The 19448-nt window shown below is 49.2% G+C and overlaps 2 protein-coding genes across 6 annotated transcripts in view; one reads left to right on the top strand and one right to left on the bottom strand.

The window, feature by feature from the left end:
• Positions 1-1108: 1108 nt before the first annotated feature.
• Positions 1109-15931, top strand: PANK2 (pantothenate kinase 2). Of its 2 annotated transcripts, XM_033060788.1 has the most exons (7): positions 1109-1369; positions 8910-9262; positions 10297-10550; positions 11372-11548; positions 11780-11903; positions 13260-13385; positions 13956-15931. In XM_033060788.1, exons 1-7 carry the CDS (start codon positions 1159-1161, stop codon positions 14004-14006), a joined length of 1296 nt encoding a protein of 431 aa, XP_032916679.1. In that variant the 5' UTR covers positions 1109-1158; the 3' UTR covers positions 14007-15931. The 2 variants fall into 2 exon arrangements, with proteins under 2 accessions (XP_032916679.1, XP_032916680.1); XM_033060789.2 differs by lacking the exon at positions 1109-1369 and having other exon boundaries at positions 9036-9119.
• A 683-nt stretch (positions 15932-16614) lies between these two features.
• Positions 16615-19448, bottom strand: part of RNF24 (ring finger protein 24) — a 28247-nt gene continuing 25413 nt past the window's right edge. For 2 of the 4 annotated variants that reach the window (XM_033061077.2, XM_033061078.2), the window contains exon 6: positions 16615-17985. In XM_033061077.2, coding sequence (XP_032916968.1) covers positions 17847-17985 — 139 coding nt within the window. In that variant the 3' untranslated portion in view covers positions 16615-17846. The remainder of the gene's footprint in view (positions 17986-19448) is intronic. The other 2 variants (XM_033061075.2, XM_033061076.2) reach the window with 1 other exon arrangement.

Raw genomic sequence — 19448 nt, 5'->3', positions numbered from 1 at the left:
TCCCTTTGTCCCGTTTTCACTGCAGCAGCAACCAGAATCCAGCAAATTTCCGTGGGAATTTTCACACTTTTGTGGAATGTTGGTGGCTGATCTTTCAGGTATCGAATTAATGCCTGAGGATTGTGGTGAGCTGGGATTACCCCAGGGCAGGTGAGGAGCACCCAGGGTCACCGGGCTGCGGTTCCACAACAATTCACATTCCACACGGGAATTACAACGGGAGCTGTTAGGGCACCCTGTACTCTGGGAATCTGTGTTTTCCTTTTGAGTTGTTGCTTACATCCCTCTTCATGGTTGCCTCAATTTTTCCACCACCTAGGGGCTTCCTGCTGCGGTTTTTCATAAATGTGGGATTAGAGTTTAAAGAACAGCAATGTATGCACACTAGAATTATGTTGGGATGTAAAGGACGATTTTAAAACACACAGAGGGAATTCCTCCATGTGAGGGTGGTGAGGCCCTGGCACAGGGTGGCCCTGGATCCCTGGAAGTGTCCAAGGCCAGGCTGGACATTGGGGCTTGGAGCATCCTGGGCTGGTGGAAGGTGTCCCTGCCCATGGCAGGGGTGGAACGAGATGGTTTTAAGGTCCGTTCAGGCCCGCCATTGCTGGTGGTGGCTGACCCACCCCACATCCATATGCATCGTCATCTGCATATGCAAATCATATTCAAATGAGCCTCATCAGTGCGGCCCAGCCCAGCCGAGCCTACTGCGGCTCTTCCCTTCGGCCATGTTGTCATGGTTACCGAGCTGTCAATCACCGCGTATTCTCCCGCCCCACCCGCACAGCTCTCACAGCCATTGGCCGCTTGCCTTGTCAATCTCGGCCCGGAGGAATCCCATAGGCCAGAGCTGCCGCATATGGGCCCGCCTCCCCCGTGCGCCCGCTTCCGATTGGGCAGCCGCGCTTGTCACTCTAAGGGGCCGACAGCAGGGGGCGGGACCCGCTCCCCGCGGCCGCGCAATGCCGGCCTCTCATTGGTGCATCCTCCTGTCGCTCTGCGCCGCGGCGGGCGCGGATTGGTGGCCGCCTCTCGGAGCGTCCCGCCCCGCGGGGCCGTGCGGCGCAGGCGCGCCGGGGGCGGTGGCTGCGGCGGTGGCGGCTGAGCGGGGCCGGAGCGGGGCCGGGCGGCCCATGGGGCCGGGCCGCGCTGCCGATGGAGCCGCCGCGCAGCTGTGGCGATGGCGCGGAGGACGAGAAGAAGCCGCGGCGGCGGGCCGGCGGTGCGGACGCCGGGCCCTCCCAGCTGCGGCGGCGGAGCAGCGGCGGCGCGGCGGGCGCGGACGGCGCGGCCGGTCCGCAGCCCCGCGAGCGCGGCGGGTCCGTGAGCCGGCAGCGGCGGGACTCGGTCCGCAAGAACCGCCCGCGTGAGTGCGGGGGAGAGGGAACGGCAGCGAGAGAGGGGGGGAGAGAAGCGGGGGGGGGCTCAGGATGGGCAGGAGGGGGCGGGGCTATGCTAATGAAGGGGGCGGGGTCTGGGGGGTGTGGCCGGGGGGGTGACACGGGAGAGCGGCGGGGCGGGATGGGGACATGGGGACAGCGCAGAGGGACCGTGGGGACAGCACGGCGGGAACGCGGTGGGTGAGGATTTTCATCACAGTGAGGTGATGACATGGGCACAGCATGGCCGGTCTGGAATGCACTGGGAACACGGGGCGGTGGGGACAGTGGGGACAGCACGGTGCGGTGATGTCTTGTTCAGCATGGCCAGCTGGGAACAGCGCTGTGGGGTGGGTGGCATGGGCACAGTACGGCTGGTTTGGGGACAGCACGGTGCGACAGTGACATGGGCTGAAGGATGGGATGAGCTGACTGGAGCTGCAGGAGGTTTGGGGTGAGGTGACATCTGCCTGGTGGGGCAGGAACATGGACATGGGGCTGAGGTTCCCAAATTGGGGACCTTGGATGGGAAGGCACCTGGTGACAGAGGGTGAGGAAAAGGACACAGCAGGACAGATGGAGGGACCAGGGTTTGAGGTTGTGGGGCTGGGCTGGTAACTGCAAACACAAATCGTAGAGAGCAAAAGGAATAGTTTAAATTTTGGGAGGGAAGAACCTGTCAGGTTTGGCAGGAGCTGGGCACAGATCAAACCAGGCTTTCTAAGGGGGGGAAAAAAACCCCTAGAAGCACGATTGTGAATGTCCTACTGGAAACAGCAAAATGGATGGCAGCCTTCATTTTGGGAGCAGCAGGAGCTGCCGTGCAGGTGCCGTGCCTGTCCCTGACTTCAGCCATGTTTGAGGAATAACCGAGAGATTATTCCTCGACTTCTGCTGCAGTCCTTCCTCCTGGAAGGAAATCCCCATGCTCTGAAAATGAAACAGCCTTGGTGTAATTCCTTGGTACCTGCACAGCTGTTAAAAAGATGTGAGTGAAGAGTCTGGGCTGGAAACAGGGATCAGGAATCAGGATTCTGCTGCATCTCAGCTGTGACTGGCAGACACTGTTGTCACCGTATTTATGAGAAGTTTTAAGAGTGTTCCTGCTCTTTTTTTTGGTTGCTGGTTAAAAAGGCAGCTTCTCTTGTGCCCTTAGTGTGAAAAACAGGGATAGAGGTCCGTGAGGCTGTTAATTAGAAACCTTTTAAAAGGCTGCAGGGACATGAGGGAGATCTCTGGTATGAAAATGAGGGAGGACTCGGAGCTCTGTTAGGTGATGATTCTCCTCTGCCTTTGGGGCAGTTTCTGTGTCTTCTCTGGGAAATGGGGATGAAAGTTGGGTGCTGAGAGTGACTTTAAGGCAAACAGGTATTCTGGCAGCTTTCAAAAAGGGTTTGGATCGAGTCTGGAAGCTCAGCGTGGTGTGATTTGGGATTGCAGCATAGTCTGACTTTCCTAAATTAATCTTGTGATAATTGGAAGAGAAATGTGCTGGATCAAGTGCATCCCTTAGCAGGGACAATGCCTGATGTCACAATCAGTCATGTCTGGAGTTAAAACCCTCCATCCCACCTCAAGGAAGACTCCAGCCAAAATGAAAGGAAAGCACTTAATGGGCGTGGGATCAAAAATGTCCCACTTCAGCTGCCACTTGTGTGCTGCTGGCATGTGCCAAACGAGCTGGGTGACCTTGAGGCTTGTCTGGCCTGGCTGGTGAGCCCTCCTTCCCCAGGAATGAAAGGATTTCAGCAAACTCCTGGTGCTCCTTCCTCCTCAGAGCCTGTAACACTCAGTCAGGGGTAGGAAGGAGGGCTGGATTTGGGATAGATCAGAAATGAACAGTGCACCCAATGTGCCAACTGTGTGCCTTCATACACCTTGGGCTTTTGGAAATTGAAATTCCCTGTTTGAAAGTGCTTGGGGACATGGGTTAGGGGTGAAGATGACATTTCTAACAGCTGGAATTGATTTTGGAGGTCTTTTCCAGCCTGAATGGTTCTGTGAAATGTTCCTGGTGCACTTGAAGGGCTTTTCTGCAGATGCTGGGATTTTCTGCGTGCTCCTGGCAGAAGAGGGAGAAGTCAAGGACTCTGTTGATCTCAGAAGTGTCCCTGAAAACATGAAGTGGAGATTTGTTGAGTGCTGGGGAGTCAGACAGGATTATTAGTGCAGGCAGACACATCATACACAAAAACTTTATCGGTTTTAGGAACAATACAGGAAAATTCCCTTCTGGTACTGAATTATCTGTGCCATTCTTGAAATCCATACTTAAAAATGGGACTGGGAAGACTCCAGATGAGTAATGAGGATATTCCCATCATGGTTCATAAAGGAACTGTGGCTGTGGGCAGGGTGAAGTGCCAGGCAGAAACCTGATGATGGTCATAATGAGCAGGGGAATGTTTTTTTAATGAATCTTTTTTATAAGAGAAAGAGATCAGCATTTCAGTTCATCAGCTTTCCCCTTCCTTCACTCTCCCTGCTCATCCTGAAATCTTGGGATGTTCAACAGAGATTAATTTAGGTTATTTTCCTGGTGAGCAAGATGTGCTTCTCCCTTCTGTAGCTTGTTTGTTCCATGAGAAAATAATCTTTCTCTTCAGCTGATTCCTTTTTTAAAAGTTGTGGTATCTTCTGTCAGGATCATGCAAAGACATAATGGACATATGACTTTAAATTTCCAATTTACAAAGTATCCAACAAAAGGTAAAAATAAAATGCTGTTTTGTCACCTCTTTGGTAGTACAAAATTTAAGCTTTGATGTTTAAATATGTTTTTCTGTTTTGGATTGGTATATGAAATATGAATTCCTATCAGAACCTGATTTTAGGAATGGGAGGAGATGTAGACTTAGTGTCACTTTATATTAAATGCTAATGAATTGTGTTTTTTTATCAGCTGTAAAATTTCCAGCACAGTGTAACACTATTAAAATATAATATTGAATATTTCAGAGTAAGCCTAGAGGTGCTGTCACACACTGAATTAAATCATCAGGCTAATCTTTTTAGCTCCTGATATAATTGGCTCAGAAGTTAAGGATCACTCTGAAATACAACTCGAGCTGCTTGTTTGGTGATGAAAATCCACCATGGAGATCTTTAATTATATCACCTCTTTCATCTTGACAGTTCTGCAGCTTCCAGAATAAGTCTGTTGAGGGCTTTTTTATTTACACAGTGTCCAATTTTATGAAGTAATTTACATATCAGATCAAGGCAATTTCTTTTTATTGCCCTGAAGATCTTACAGTCTGTCTGCAAAAGGGATTTGAAGGGAGGGTGGCAGCTCTTGCTGTGGGCACACAAAGTATCCTGGAGGTTTTCTGGGATTATTTAGTCAGAGCTGTGAGCCCTTAACTTTGTTGGCAGACCAGTCTTTTGTTTGTTGCTGCATATCCATAGATCTGCCCCTGAGAAGAAGGTTTGTTTTGAAGACAAAGAGCTGTTTATATGAAAACATATAGAGAGAGCTATTTATAAAATTGCTCTAGGAAAGCAAAGTTTGTCAGGCATTTGGGTTGGGAGGGACCTTCAAGACCATCTCATTCCACCCCCTGCCTTCCATTAGTACAGTTTGTTCCAGCCTGGCCTTGGACACTTTGAGGAATGGGGCAGCTACAGCTTCTCTGCCCAGCTCACTGAGAATGGGATTCATGGCTCTCATCCTCTAAAAAAACTGAGTTTCTTTAAGGAGAAGGTTTGGAGCTGAGAGCAGAGGATTTCCTGCCTTTCCTGGAAATGCCCAAAGAACAACTAAACACTTCCCAGAAGGTGCTGGGCAGGAGCAGAGCCCAGAGTTCCATACAGAGATGGATTTGCCATCCCTCCCTTTGTTCTGTGCCTGGTGGGTGCTTGGAAAAGAGATGTGTGAGGTTCTTCCCTCCCAGAGATCTCCAAGTAGCAGCAGGGAGGAGGTGATGAGAGGCAGCCTTTGCATTTCCTGCCCTGGCCCTTGATGCTGGTGTCTGGTTATTCCAGCAGAACCTTCTGACAGCAAAATCAGCCTTGGGGATGCCCAGAGGGCTCCTGGATGCCAGCAGTTCTCCTGCTGCTCCTCCAGATCTGCAGCAGCTCTCTTGGAAAAAATTCCTGAGAGGCTTAAAAAGGGAAAAATCTCTGGATGGCTTTCATCTGCTGGGAAAAAAAAATAAATGGGTGTTTCAGGAGAAATCTTGGTGGCAGATGGTGATGGCGTTGATCCAGGAGAGCTTCCTCCTCCCTCCCCTGGATTTTTCTAGTTCTCAGACATGGAAGAGCTGTGTGTCAGGAAAAAAATCCCCAGTTCTTCATGTCCTTGGAATAATTTCCTCCTCTTGTTTGTGTGCCATTCAGCCTTTTGTTGAAAAGGGTTTATAGGGAAGTTTTTTCCATGGATTGAATTCTCCAACAGGTGTTACTGCATAGGGAATCCTTTGCAGCCTGGGAAAGGAGTGCTTAATTTTGAGCTTAATTTTGCTTCTTCCTTGGATTCTTAACCTGTGGCTGGGATGTATATAATTAATAGCCATTTGGGGTAAGTTAATTACCTTAATAGTCAGTGTTTTTGAATGCATCCCTGGTGACTTAGGGAAGGTAGAGCCAGGCTGGCAGATGGAGAGCACCAGCTGCTCTGCAGAGCCTTTCCAGCCAGTGCCACAGCTCTGCTCAGGAGCTGTGTCCCACTTCAGGGGCTTGGATTTGCTTTTTAGGGCCAGTGCTGAGTGGAGATAGTGACCCCTGAGCCCAGCCTGGCTGCAGTTACTCCCAGTTCTGCTGGCATCATTCCTGTTTCCCTGTTCCTGCTGAGACAGATAGTGGATAACTGGTGTGGTTTAACTCCCTGCTTAATGTTCCACCCAAATAAAAACTAAATTTATATATAATTAAAAATGGAATGTCTTGATGGCACTGGGTTTAGGGATGAAATTTCCAAGGAGCTGCTCTTTTTTTTTTTTTTTTGTGGCCAGGAAAGCTGCCTAAACTGATGGACCCAGTTGGTGTTTGCACTGAAATCTGGAAGGTTTGTGTGGCTGAGTGTAGGAGTTTGGGAGCTTCTCTACCAACTTTAAAACAAATATGTTGTTTTAGTGAAGCTGTGCATGTGCTACCAGCTGAGTGCTGGGAAGTGGGAGCCTGTTAGGCTGTGCTGGAGCAGCCCCTGTGCCAGTTTCAGACATGTGGTTTTTGGTGTTTGTCTTTCCTGCTGCACAATCAGTGAGGCCATCTCCGAGTCCCCAGCCTCTGCTCTCTCCCCATTTTTACCCCTGTGTAGCCTGGCAGAGGGAGTTTGGAGGAAGATGCTTTAAAAAAAAGCCCAGTGGATTTCAGAATGCAGAAATGAAATGGCATGTTCTGACAGGAACAAATTACAGAATCAGGGAATGGTTTGGGTGGGAAGGGACTTTAAAGACCATCTGCTTCCAGTCCCCCTGCCTTGGACAGAGACACCTCCCACTGTCCCAGGCTGCTCCAAGCCCTGTCCAGCCTGGCCTTGGACACTTCCAGGGACCCAGGGACAGCCTCAGCTTCTCTGGACACCCTGTGCCAGGGCCTCCCCACCCTCACAGGGAACAATTTATTCCTGATATGTAAATATCTCCTTTTAGTTTAAAACCTTTCTTTGTCTTACCAATATCTGTCTGTGTAAAAGTCCTTGGGTTGCTCCTGCTCCCTCCCTCTGTTGGGCTGCCATTCAGATTCCTTTCCCTTTCATTCATGAAAAGTTATTTTTGTGTCTGTTCTTGTTTGAAGTAAATACCTCTGAAATGAAGGGTGATTGGGATTTGGATGCATCTCTGAAAATAGAGCTTGCATCTTCTTTCAACATTTCCTTTGGTGATGGTTGGGGGTGGCCTCTATGGAAATACATAAAAATAACTTGGTGGATTAAAAATACACCAGCAGTTCCTGGGAGCTGGAAAGCTCTGGAAGGGCCTGTACAACCACCAGATAAATGTGCCTAGGAGGGAATGTGTCCTCCAACTGATGGGACAGATTGTTCCCTGAAGAGCCTGACACAAGGAATTCTTGCTCCAAAGGGAGAGGAATGAGGGTTTCTCCATGTTCCACCCTTATCTGTTTGCAGATAAGGAATTTTGCTAAAATCCAAGATGCTCTTTTCCACAGGAATGTTGGTAATTCTATGCTGGAATGAGTCCAGGGAAGGGTCTGGAGCACCAGGAGAGGCTGAGGGAGCTGGAAAGGGGCTCAACCTGGAGAAAAGGGGGATCAGGGGGGACCTTGTGGCTCTGCACAACTCCCTGACAGGAGGGGACAGCCCCAGGTCGGGCTCAGGGAACAGGGACAGGAGGAGAGGGAACGGCCTCAGGCTGGGCCAGGGGAGCTTCAGGTTGGATATTTGGGAAAATTTCTTCACCCAGAGGATGGTCAGGCATTGGAACAGGCTGCCCCATGGCAGTGTTGGAGTTCCCATCCCTGCAGGGATTTAGAAACCACGTGGATGTGGCACTTGGGGACATGGGACAGTGGTGGCCTTGGCAGTGCTGGGGAATGGTTGGGATTGTGGAGGTTCTCTCCAATGTTTATGATTCCATGATTCAGGTTTATTTTCTAAGAGCTCCTTTTTTCCTTCTGGAAGCTCCCATAAGGGTTGAATCCTGCTCCCATAAGCCCTGACATGTGGCTGAATTTTCCCATTTGCTCTGGAGCCCGTGCATTGTTAACTGCAGCCTCTCCTTTAGCTCATTAATAGTGATATTAATCTGTTCCAGTTCCCAGCTCTAATCGCAGATTCCATCAGATCAGGGGTTTCTCTTGATCTTTTCCAAGAAGCTCATTATCTAACACAGCTGTAAATGCTGCTGGGCCTGACACTGATGCATATTTTGTACCATGGGGGAATTTGGCTAATAAAATAATCCAGTTAGACATTTGTTTTTGTCTCCCTGCAGCATCTTAGATTACTTGTCTACCTCAGCTCTGTGTTGTAATTAGGGAAGGTTTGTACATCCCTTTGATGTAGAAGCACTGCTGTTATCTGTGGCTCTGGCTCTGCTTCAGAATTTGGGAAAAGGAATAGCTGGGGATTAAACCTGGAACAGGATCTGGCAGACCTGTGGGGAGGGATGTCAGTGTTTGAGTGTTGTACAGCAAATATTCAGAGCTCCTGAACACGAGGGATCTCGTGTTCAGCATTCCTGAAAATGGAGAGACTGCATGAAATTAATTTAATGAAAACAGTTTTGAGTAAAATCACAGGATGGTTTGGGTGGGAAGGGACCTTAAAACCACCAAGTTCCAACTTCCTCCCAGGGATGGGGGCACCTTCCACTTTTGTTTGTCTGTGAAAATCTTTTTGGGGTGAATTTATCCTTTGCTCAGAGTCATAAAAACCCCTTCCAACTCACTTGCTCTTTGCCTTTTTAGCTAGCCAGTAAGACTGGCACAGCAATTCTTTTCTGTATCAAAACTTGCTTTCATTTCTATTCCTTCCTCAGAATCTACATTCTGTTAGACACAGATATTTGTGAGACCTTCCTGTCAAATCCTTCTCCTCATTTTCTCTTTGTCTCCTCTCTCCAGTCTTCCCTTGGTTTGGCTTGGACATCGGAGGCACCTTGGTCAAACTGGTTTATTTTGAACCCAAGGACATCACAGCCGAAGAAGAAGAGGAAGAAGTGGAAAACCTGAAAAGCATCCGCAAATACCTGACATCCAACGTAGCCTACGGCTCCACAGGCATCCGGGATGTGCACCTTGAGCTCAAGGAGCTAACCCTGTGTGGACGTAAAGGCAATCTGCACTTTATACGCTTTCCTACTCATGACATGCCTGCTTTTATCCAAATGGGGAGCGAAAAGCACTTCTCAAGCCTCCATACTACCTTATGTGCCACGGGAGGTGGAGCGTACAAATTTGAGCAGGACTTTCGCACAGTAGGCATTTTTGGCTTCTATACCGTTAGGATTCTGCTAGTGACGTTTCTCTGAAAGCTTCAAACTTGAAAATTTTTTTCTCTGCACACTCTAAAATGTCTCGAAATCTTTGTTTTGATGCTGTCCCTAACAAGTTGAACTTGGCATGTGGAGTCAAGTTGGCGTCTCCAAATTAAAACACTTCCTGCCCTGAGCGTAACTCTGAAATCATTCACTAATTTTAATCTCTTCTTGTGCTAATCTCAGTCTTTTTTTTTTTTCACTGTTGTCTTTCTCTTGCTTTATTTTCTTCCTTTGCTCACCTGATTTCATTTCTAACACCTGTGAGTGAGTGGTAAATGTAACTGTCAGGAAGTTCATACTTGGGGTTGGACATCATCATGTGGCTTCATTCTGAGTGGGATCCTTGTTCGTGGTGATAAATATTTGTTTAGTCAGAGCTTGGAAAAATGCAAAAAAAGAGAATCATTAAGGGTGAAAAGCCCTCTAAGATCATCAAATCCAGCCATTCCCCCACCACTGCCCCATGTCCCCAAGTGCCACATCCACACAGCTTTTAAATCCCTCCAGGGATGGGGATTCTGGCACTATCCTGGGCAACACAACTGCTTCTGTTAAGTTTTCCCTGATACCAAATTTTTGGTGGTCAAGGCAGTGACATGAGGATAAAATGATTTTATAACTTCCTCACTGGTTTTTGATGTTCCTTTGGATGGGTTTTGTGGGATATTTTGTTCAAACATTTAAGTTCCTCCTCCTGCTTTTTCACACCAGTGCCTCAGCATCAGGCCTGTGGGAGTTGCTGGAATTCTCTCTGTGTCCATCTGTGGATCCAGATTGTTTTTCCCTGTCCCACACCTGAGGGCTGTGGCCCTTAGGAGTCCCTGTGCTCTCCTGTGATCCATTCTCCCTCAGCTTTGCAGGGAGCATGGACTGAGCTGGCACTGAATGCATTTTTCCAGCCCTGAGCATAAACACTTCAAATCCCTGCCTACTCCTTCAATATTCCTCTTTTTTTTTTCCCTTCCCACCAGATGGGTGACCTTGAGCTTTGTAAGCTGGATGAGCTGGATTGCCTTGTTAAAGGAATGCTGTACATTGACTCTGTGGGATTCAATGGACACTCTGAGTGTTACTATTTTGAGAACCCCACGGATGCTGAGAGGTGCCAGAAGCTCCCATTCAACCTGGAGAATCCCTATCCTCTCCTTCTGGTGAACATTGGCTCAGGGGTCAGCATTTTGGCTGTCTATTCCAAAGACAACTATAAACGGGTAACAGGCACCAGGTGAGTGCTGGGGGTTAAAGGCATTTTGATTTTAGGGTTTGGAGCACATTCCTGCTGTGTAAATGGCATTTTCAATAAAGGAGTGACCAAGCTCCTGCTCTCACTGCAGTTACCCCCTGCTAACAAAGATCCCTCCTGGAAAAGAGGATCTGGATTTCATGGTTTGTCTCTATCAAAGCTGGTTTTTCAGGACTTTAAGTGCTTTATTTATTTCTTTTGTGAGATCACATGGTTTGGGATTGTTAACTTTGATCCATGAAGTCAAGATCTCCATCCTGACTTCCAAAAGTTGCCAGATTTTGGTGGAAGGGATAATGGCACAGCAGTAATTCCCACTTGCTGCCCATCTTGAAGATGTGGCTTGGAGTTCTGTGGCTTTAAACTTTCCTGGATTCCCTGAAAGGTAAAACTAGTAATAATGATGATGATAATAATTTTAAATTCCCTCAGTACAGTTCTTATTCTTACTAGACATTATTGCAGACATTATCTATGTGCTGTAAATGAACAAGACAGGGTTTTCCCCCCAGCTTTACTCCAGTTACCCCTCAGGACTAACATTTATTTTAAGATTAACATCTCTGGATGCTGGGAAGAAAGTGGACAGTGTAAGATAAAAAAATGGAGGTTTCATTTCCTACCATGATCTGTTCAGAAGGCTGTGAGGGATTCCTGACAGGCTCTGGGTTATGTGAGAGGAACAGATTTAAGGAAAATGCTGCCTTCCCTAAAAAAAGAGGTCGGGAATGGAGTGACCTGAGCTAACTGGGGTGCAGAGCTGAACAATCTGAGCTTTCATTTTCATTTTGCTTTACTTGCAGCCTTGGAGGGGGAACCTTCTTTGGCCTCTGCTGCCTTCTGACAGGCTGCTCCACGTTTGAGGAGGCCCTGGAGATGGCATCCCACGGGGACAGCACCAAGGTGGACAAACTGGTCAGGGACATCTACGGGGGAGACTACGAGCGCTTCGGGCTGCCAGGCTGGGCTGTGGCATCCAGGTAAGGCCCTGCCTGTGTCTCATTCTGGTTTTGTTTCACCTGAGATCCTGCAAGGATGAAAAATTTGGTTTAGGTGCCTTAGGAGAGCAACCATTCCTCAAGATCTAAGTTATGGATAACATTGCTTTTTAGAGATCAGTCCTTCATGATTAATCCCTTTGGTTAAATTAACAGTTCCCATTTTCTCCTGGAATTCTGATGGGACCTTTAACCCCCAAACTGTCTTTACAGCTTTGGAAACATGGTGAGCAAGGAGAAGAGGGAATCTGTCAGCAAGGAGGACCTGGCCAAGGCCACTTTAATCACCATCACCAACAACATCGGCTCCATAGCGCGGATGTGTGCCCTGAACGAGGTATCCTGGGAATCCTCCCCTTGCTCCCTGCCTCAGACATCACCTGCTGCTGCTGCCTGCCTGAGGAATGTGCCTCTCTTTGGGAACAGCTCTGGGAAGCAGTGGGAGAGGAGGAAAGCAGGGACAGAGGGTGTAGAGGCTGGATATTTTCTCCTGGATTTCTTGGCCAAGCCCCGCCGCTGCCACGGCCGTTGCTGCATCTTTGTGCTTTCAGCTTCTTTACAGTGCTGCCTTGTTGCATTCATGTCAAGCAGCATTGTACAGGGCTATGAAAGAGCAGAGACATGCTCTGCACTCCATCCTGAGCCTGCTTCCACGGGATGGCCTGATGGAATCCAGCATCCTCCTGACTCCTCTGCCTCTGTCTTCTTGCAGCCAAAATGAGGCAAGGCGTGTCCTAAACAGCCTTGCTAGTAAAATACCTGCTAATTCCTTGTTCTGGAGCTCAGCTGAATGAAAAGAGGGTCCTGAATGGTTCAGGGGAAGTGTTAATCAGTGTGGGGAGGGAAGGAAAATCCATAGAAGGATATGAGTGCAGGAGCAGGTAAGACTTGATCCTGATTCCTCAGAAAGAGAAGGAACTGAATTATTTTTGTGTTGGAGAAAAAGAAAACTTCAGAGCTTGGATCAGAGCTGTTTTGGGATGGAAAAGTAAGGCTGGAAGTCTGATTTAAATCCAAAACAGTCACTACTTGGTTGGTCCTTTTTTTTTCCTTAAAAATTGGGTTGGTTGTGGGCTCCTAATTAGTTTTTTCCAGCCCTTTAACAGTAGAGTCACTCAGCTATTTCATGATGAATCAAAGGCCAGAGCTGGGAGGAGGGGTGGGATGATCAGTGTTGTCAGGCAGTAGAAGGATTTTGTAGGAAAATCACCTATCCTATCTAGATTCCTGCCTTGGAAAGGCTGTGGGTTAGCCTGGGAATTTCTGGGAGAGTCTGAGGAAGAGTGTGGCTTAAAATGGCCTGGTCGTGCTTTCTGATGGAATTGTGTTCTGCACATTCTGCCAGACACTTTGAGCCAAACTTAATTCATAGAATTTCAGAGCCATTTAGGTTGGAGAAGCCCTCTAAGATCATCCAGTCCAACCATTCCCCAGCACTGCCAAGGCCACCACTGCCCCATGTCCCCAAGTGCCACATCCACACAGCTTTTAAATCCCAACCTGGGGCTGTCCCCTCCTGTCAGGGAGTTGTGCAGAGCCACAAGGTCCCCCCTGATCCCCTTTTTCTCCAGGCTGAGCCCCTTTCCACCTCCCTCAGCTGCTCCAGACCCTTCCCCACATGGGATTTTAATCACTGCAAACAAAAAATAGAATTTAGCTTTAATATTCCTTTTTGTTTCCTGAACATTTGCAGAACATCAACCGTGTGGTGTTTGTGGGCAACTTCCTTCGGATCAACACCATCTCCATGAGGCTCCTGGCCTATGCCCTGGACTACTGGTCAAAGGGACAGTTAAAAGCACTTTTCTTGGAACATGAGGTAAAAATTCCTTTTTAAAATTTGTCTCATGGCAAAATGCAAATCCTTGGAGCACTCTGCAAACAACCGTGTGGAGCTGTTGGATGCACACAGTGCAGGAGGTGCTCAGGGCTTTGCTGCTACAGCCACAGCTAAATTTTATTTTATTTTTTTTTAGTGTACCTCCCTGTAGTTGTATCTTTCCCCTCTCCTTGATATGTTGCTAAAATTACACTGTGTGTGTAATAGCCTGGAGAAGGGAAGGTTCCAGGGAGACTCCAGGAGAGCTGGAGAGGGGCTGGGGACAAGGGCCTGGAGTGACAGGACACAGGGAATGGCTTCACTGCCAGAGGGGATGGGAATGGATTTCCTTCATCCCTGGAAGTGTCCAAGGCCAGGCTGGACAGGGCTTGGAGCACCCTGGGCTGGTGGAAGTGTCCCTGGCCATGGCAGGGGGTGGCACTGGGTGTCCTTAGGGTCCTTTCCAGCCCCAGCTGTTCCCTGGTGCTGTGACATTGCTGTGACATTGCTGTGACATTGCTGTGGCAGGTGTGTGCTGTATTTTCACTGGCTGTTCCCCTCTGCCCTCAGGGTTACTTTGGTGCAGTTGGAGCTCTCCTGGGACTCCTGGACTCAGCCTGACTCTGTGGATCTGTGTTGGACCTGTGGATTCAGGGCACTCCCTGGGCCACTGAGCCCATGTTTCTTGTCACAGCCCCCACTGTGGTGGCCTGTGGGGCCAGGTGTCTGTAAGAGATGAAATCATCTGGGGTTACAGCAGAGGTTTGTTCCAGAGGATGTGGTTGGAACACAGGGGCTGGATGTGGGGTGTATGGGAAGGGCTGTGGGACATTTCAGTCACATGGAATTGCCCTTTGCAGGTAGCTTTACTCCATGTTTAATGAGGGTGACAGAGCAGAGCAGGGGCACTCTGCTCCTTCCCTTGGGATCCCTTGGAGTCCCAGTGCCCAGGTCAGTTCTGTGTTCACAGCCAGAGCTGGAAGATGGTCTGGGAAGGGAGAAGAGCATCAGTGGCCACTGGGACACAGCTGTGCTGTCAGCCAGGCTTGCTTTATCCCACATGTCCTTATCTCTGTCCTGGGGACAGAAGGTACAGCACAGCACGGATCTGTGCCTCAGGGTGAGTCCCATTTCAGCCTCCAGCACTCTCACACATCCTCAGCACCCTTTGGGATGGTGTCAGCCTTGAAATCTAAATCTGAGGATGGAATAGGGATATTCATTGTTTGTTTTCTCTGTTACCAAACTTCACCAAAGAGACATTTCCTTCAGTCACACTTGGATCTCTGTAATATTCCATGTTACATTTATTACTGGCTACACTCCTGTCATTTTGGGGGAATTCTCCCTTTTCCCTGCATGCTGTACTTGCTCTTTGCCCTGTGCATGCTGCCACACAGCCTGTGAGCAGGATGCTGCAGTGTGGAGCCCCTGTGGAAGGGATGGGGGTTGGAATGGATCCTGCACGCTCAATAAACACTCTCTAAAAGCAATGAGGTATCTGCCCCTTCCCTGGGGATGGGAGAGCATGGAGACACCTCTGGAAGGGCTCTGGCTTCCCAGTGAGCAGCTCTGTGGAGCACAGGGAAAGCTTTTCAGATCTTTCAGGTCAGGTGATGGTGTCAGGGTTTATCCCAGGGTATCAGTGACCATCACCCTGACCCCAACCCACCTTCCAGTGCTGGTTTCATCCCAGAGAATCCAATTTCCAGCTGTGATCCCTTGGGATCCTGGCTGGAAGTGCTGGACATCCATCCCCAAGCCCTTCCCTGCCCTGTGAATCCTGCCCAGCTCTGCCCTTTGCTGTATCCAAGGTGGGTTCCTTGTGTGGCACCTCCCTCTGAGAAAGAGGAAACTGCAGATTCAGAGGGTGTTTGTCTCATCCTTCAGCTGCCTGTGAGCTGGGATTCTCCACACAGCCAGGGATTTGATCACAGGGCTCATGTGGAAGGTGATCTGTGAGGGCTGGGAGCAGGATCAAACAGCTCAGGGCATGGTTGGGGTTGGAAGGGACCCCAAAGCCCCTCATTCCAACCCTGCCATGGGTGGGGACACCTTCCACTCCCTCAGGATGTCCAGCTTAGCCTTGGACATTTCCAAGGATCCAGGGACAGCCACAGCTTCTCTGGCCACCCTGTTTGGGATCAGCTGAATCCAAGTTCCATTTATTCTTCATTCCTTGTGAAATCACCCAAAGCTTCCCAAACTCTCCATTAAAACCATCTCCATTTCCAAAGTGCTGACTGAAGGGTTTCTACACTCAGCTCCTGCTGTGCCACCTAAAATTTAACACCCACATCCCTGGCTGGCCTTCCACCCACCCTCACAGCCAAAACTCATGGGAAAGGCACAGAAACTTTGGCTTTTTGGATTGTCTGTGTGCCTGGGACTTGTGTGGCTCCTTCAGGTAACAGGTCAGATGCAGCATGGTCTGATCCCAGCACCAAAGTTCCTGGCTTATTGTCTATCCTTTTTTTTTTTTTTTTGTAAACTGCTTGGTTTTTTCTTCTTGTTATAAAATATTACAGTTATTTTTATATGCTTCATACCCTTTGTTTGCTTTTTGTCTCGTTCTTGGAGCTCCAGCACAGCAGCATGAATGGGGGTGGGTAAATTAGGGTTGACCCCACTTGGTTTTTACCTTATTGAAAAGAATTGTTGGCAATTGTTTCTCCCTGCCTGCATGTTTCAGGATCTGGGAATCAGTTGAATTTCAAAACATTTTAAAGGAGGGGGGAAAAAAGAGCATTAATTATTCTGGGGAAATTGCAGCAGTTTTGGCTTGGATGGAAAACTTCAGTGGTAATCATTGATCTGAATGGGCTTGGTGAGGAGGATACAGCACCAATCCAGAGCAGGAGCTGTGGGGTGGAAGCACCAAAAATAACTGTTCTGTGAGACAAACAGAACAGAGGGAATGGATTCCCACTGCCAAGGGCAGGGCTGGATGGGATTTTGGGAAGGAATTGTTCCTGAGAGGGTGGGGAGGAGCTGGGATAGAATTCCCAGATTTGCTGTGGCTGCTCCTGGATCCCTGGAAGTGTCCAAGGCTTGGAGCAGCCTGAGACAGTGGGAGCTGTTCCTGACCATGGCAGGGGTGAAATGGGATGGGCTTAAAGTTCCTCCTGATCCCAAGGATTCCATGGTTTGGGTGCTGGCCGAGGGGGATCCGGCACTAGAGGGCAGCAGCGGGACAGGGACAAGGGGACAGGGACAGCGGGGCTTGGGCCGGGATGGGGGCTGGGAGTTGGCTGCAGGAATATCCTGTCCCTAAGCAGGGAAGCTCACCCGTGCCTGGATCCTGCCAAATCCCTTAGCTGGGGGTTGTGGGGTGTTCCACGGGATGCTGTCCCCATCAGGGATGCTGCTGGCACAAGGGGACAGGGACAGTGTGATCCCAACCCCTCTTCCAGCCCCCTGGTCCCTCCCCTGCTGGGGACATTCCCAGGGTGACAGAGCCCCTGCAAACACACCCCACTTCCAAAACCTGCTTTTATTTACATTTCAAGTCAAATCACATGCAAACTCTTGTTTGTTTTGTTTTTTTTTTTCTTTCCTGTTTTTTTTCCTTAAGAAGAGTGTGATTAGCAAAAAAGACGCATTATTAGAATTTTCAAATAGCAATTAAATATACAAAAATAGAGCTTACAAAAAAACCAAACGAACAGAGGAAAAAAAAAAAAAACCAAAAAACCAAAAACCAGCGAATGTTTTAAAAAATATTCTGCTGCAGAATTTGTAGTGTACAAACACGTCTATGAGGCTCCACGCTCCATAAACAGTCCCAGGATTTTTGGGAGGGGGGACAGCACCAGGAGCCCCCCCAGCCCCCGCTGCCCTGTAATACTGACACCCCCTCCCCAAGGCTGAGGATGGCAGGGGACACCCAAAACTTGTGCTGGGAGAGGTGGGGGGGTGGCCCAGCTCCCCCCCAGGCGCTGCTGAAGGGTTTGGGGTGTTTTGGCCGCCCAGAGAGCGCCGGGGCCAGGCTGCAAGCCAAGGGATGATCCCAAAGGCCGGGATTTCTGCCTGCCCCCCACGCCGTGGCTGCGTCCCTGACAGGGACTCCAGGCCCCTGAGGTAGCCGAGGAGGAGGGGAAGGGGACACCCAAACCCGGGAGGTGACACCAGGTGCCGAGGGGACACCCAAACCTGCCAGACCCAATTCCTGCTGGGAACCGCGCAGGCCGAGCGGAGGGAGCAGGGACCGGCTGCGGGGTCCGCGGTGTTCCCGGGATCCACGCTGTTCCCAGAGGTCGTGGCAGTGTCACCGGGTGCCACCACGGCGCTCCCCGGCGGCCGCGGGGCTGGGGAAGGGAGGTGCTGGAAGAAGGATGTGGTGCCCAGAACGCCGAGTCCCCCGGCGGAGGATCCGAGGCCAGGCTTCATCCCGGCGGGGTTGGGGGCTGCTCAGGGGCGGCCCAAGTGCTTTGGTTGTGGCCGGGCCCGGCCCGGGAGGCTCTATACGATGTTCTGCGAGCCGGGCAGCGGCACCTGCGGCGGGCCCGGGTCCGGCTTCCCGTGCAGCTGCGCCAGCTGCAGCACCGGCATGTTACACAGGGGACACACCTTCCGCACCTCCAGCCACTTGATGAGGCACCTGCGGACACCGGGACACGGGGTGTCAGGGGGACACGGCTGACATCGCTGGGGACAGCCCTGACATCGCTGGGGACAGCCCTGACATCAGTGGGGACAGCCCTGACATCAGTGGGGACAGCCCTGACATCAGTGGGGACAGTCTGAGATTGGTGGGGACAGCCCTGACATTGATGGGGACATGCCTCACATCAGTGGGGACAGCCTGAGATTGATCGGGACAGCTCAAGATTGGTGGGGACAGCCCTGACATTGATGGGTCAGCCTGACATCACTGGGGACAACCCTGACATCACTGGGTCAGCCTGACATTGGTGGGGACAGCCCTGACATTGATGGGTCAGCCTGACATTGGTGGGGACAACCCTGACATCACTGGGGACAGCCTGACATTGGTGGGGACAGCCCTGACATCACTGGGGACAGCCTGAGATTGGTGGGGACAGCCCTGACATTGATGGGGCGTGCCTGACATCACTGGGGACACCTCTGACATCACTGGGGGCAGCCCTGACAGCACTGGGGACAACTCACATCAGTGGGGACAGCCTTGACATCACTGGGGATACCTGACATTGATGGGGACAGCCCTGACATCATGGGGACACACCTGATAGCAATGAGGACACACCTGATAGCACTGGGGACAACTCACACCAGTGGGGACACACCTGCCAGCACTGGGGACAGCCCTGACATCACTGAGAATACCTGACATCATGGGGACAACTCACATCAGTGGGGACAGCCCTGACATCATGGTGACACCTGACATCATGGGGACACACCTGACAACATTGGGGACACACCTGCCATGAGCAGGGAGCTGTAAAAATCCTCCCAAAGCCCCTTCCCCCTGCCCTGAGCTTTGTTGCTGCCCAGTTTTTAATTCACCCTTTGGGTGCTTTTATTTATGTTCTACTGGGATTTTCTGGGGGGTTCTCTGTGTGTGTATACAGAGATTTTGTATAGATGTATTTAACAGATAATTTGTATTTCTATTTATACTTAAATTTGTATTTATATTTATATTTGTATTTATATTTATATGGATATAAAATGCACACCTACCAAAAAATAAACAAATTATATAAATAAAAGGTGTCTTGAAATTGCAAACACAGAATCTGTAAATAATATACCAAGAATGCACAATCACATATATGATGTGTATAAATAAATAAAAAGAAAAATTTGGTAAATAATTCTGATATAATCATACTATTGTGTATGATATATATAAAATTATATATTATGTGTTATATATTATAGATCATATATATTTTATAATATGTGTAATATATATAATGTAATGCAATATATATTATACAGTTGTGTATAATATATATAATGCAATATATATCTGGCTATATATAGTATATACACTATATATAAATGTAAAAATATGTATAAATACAAATATAAGTATATATATAAATATAAATACAAATACAAAGTGTATAT

The sequence above is a fragment of the Catharus ustulatus genome, chromosome 5 (genome assembly GCF_009819885.2).
Source record: "Catharus ustulatus isolate bCatUst1 chromosome 5, bCatUst1.pri.v2, whole genome shotgun sequence".
NCBI classification, from domain to species: domain Eukaryota; kingdom Metazoa; phylum Chordata; class Aves; order Passeriformes; family Turdidae; genus Catharus; species Catharus ustulatus.
This window is presented reverse-complemented; position numbering and strand designations above follow the sequence as displayed.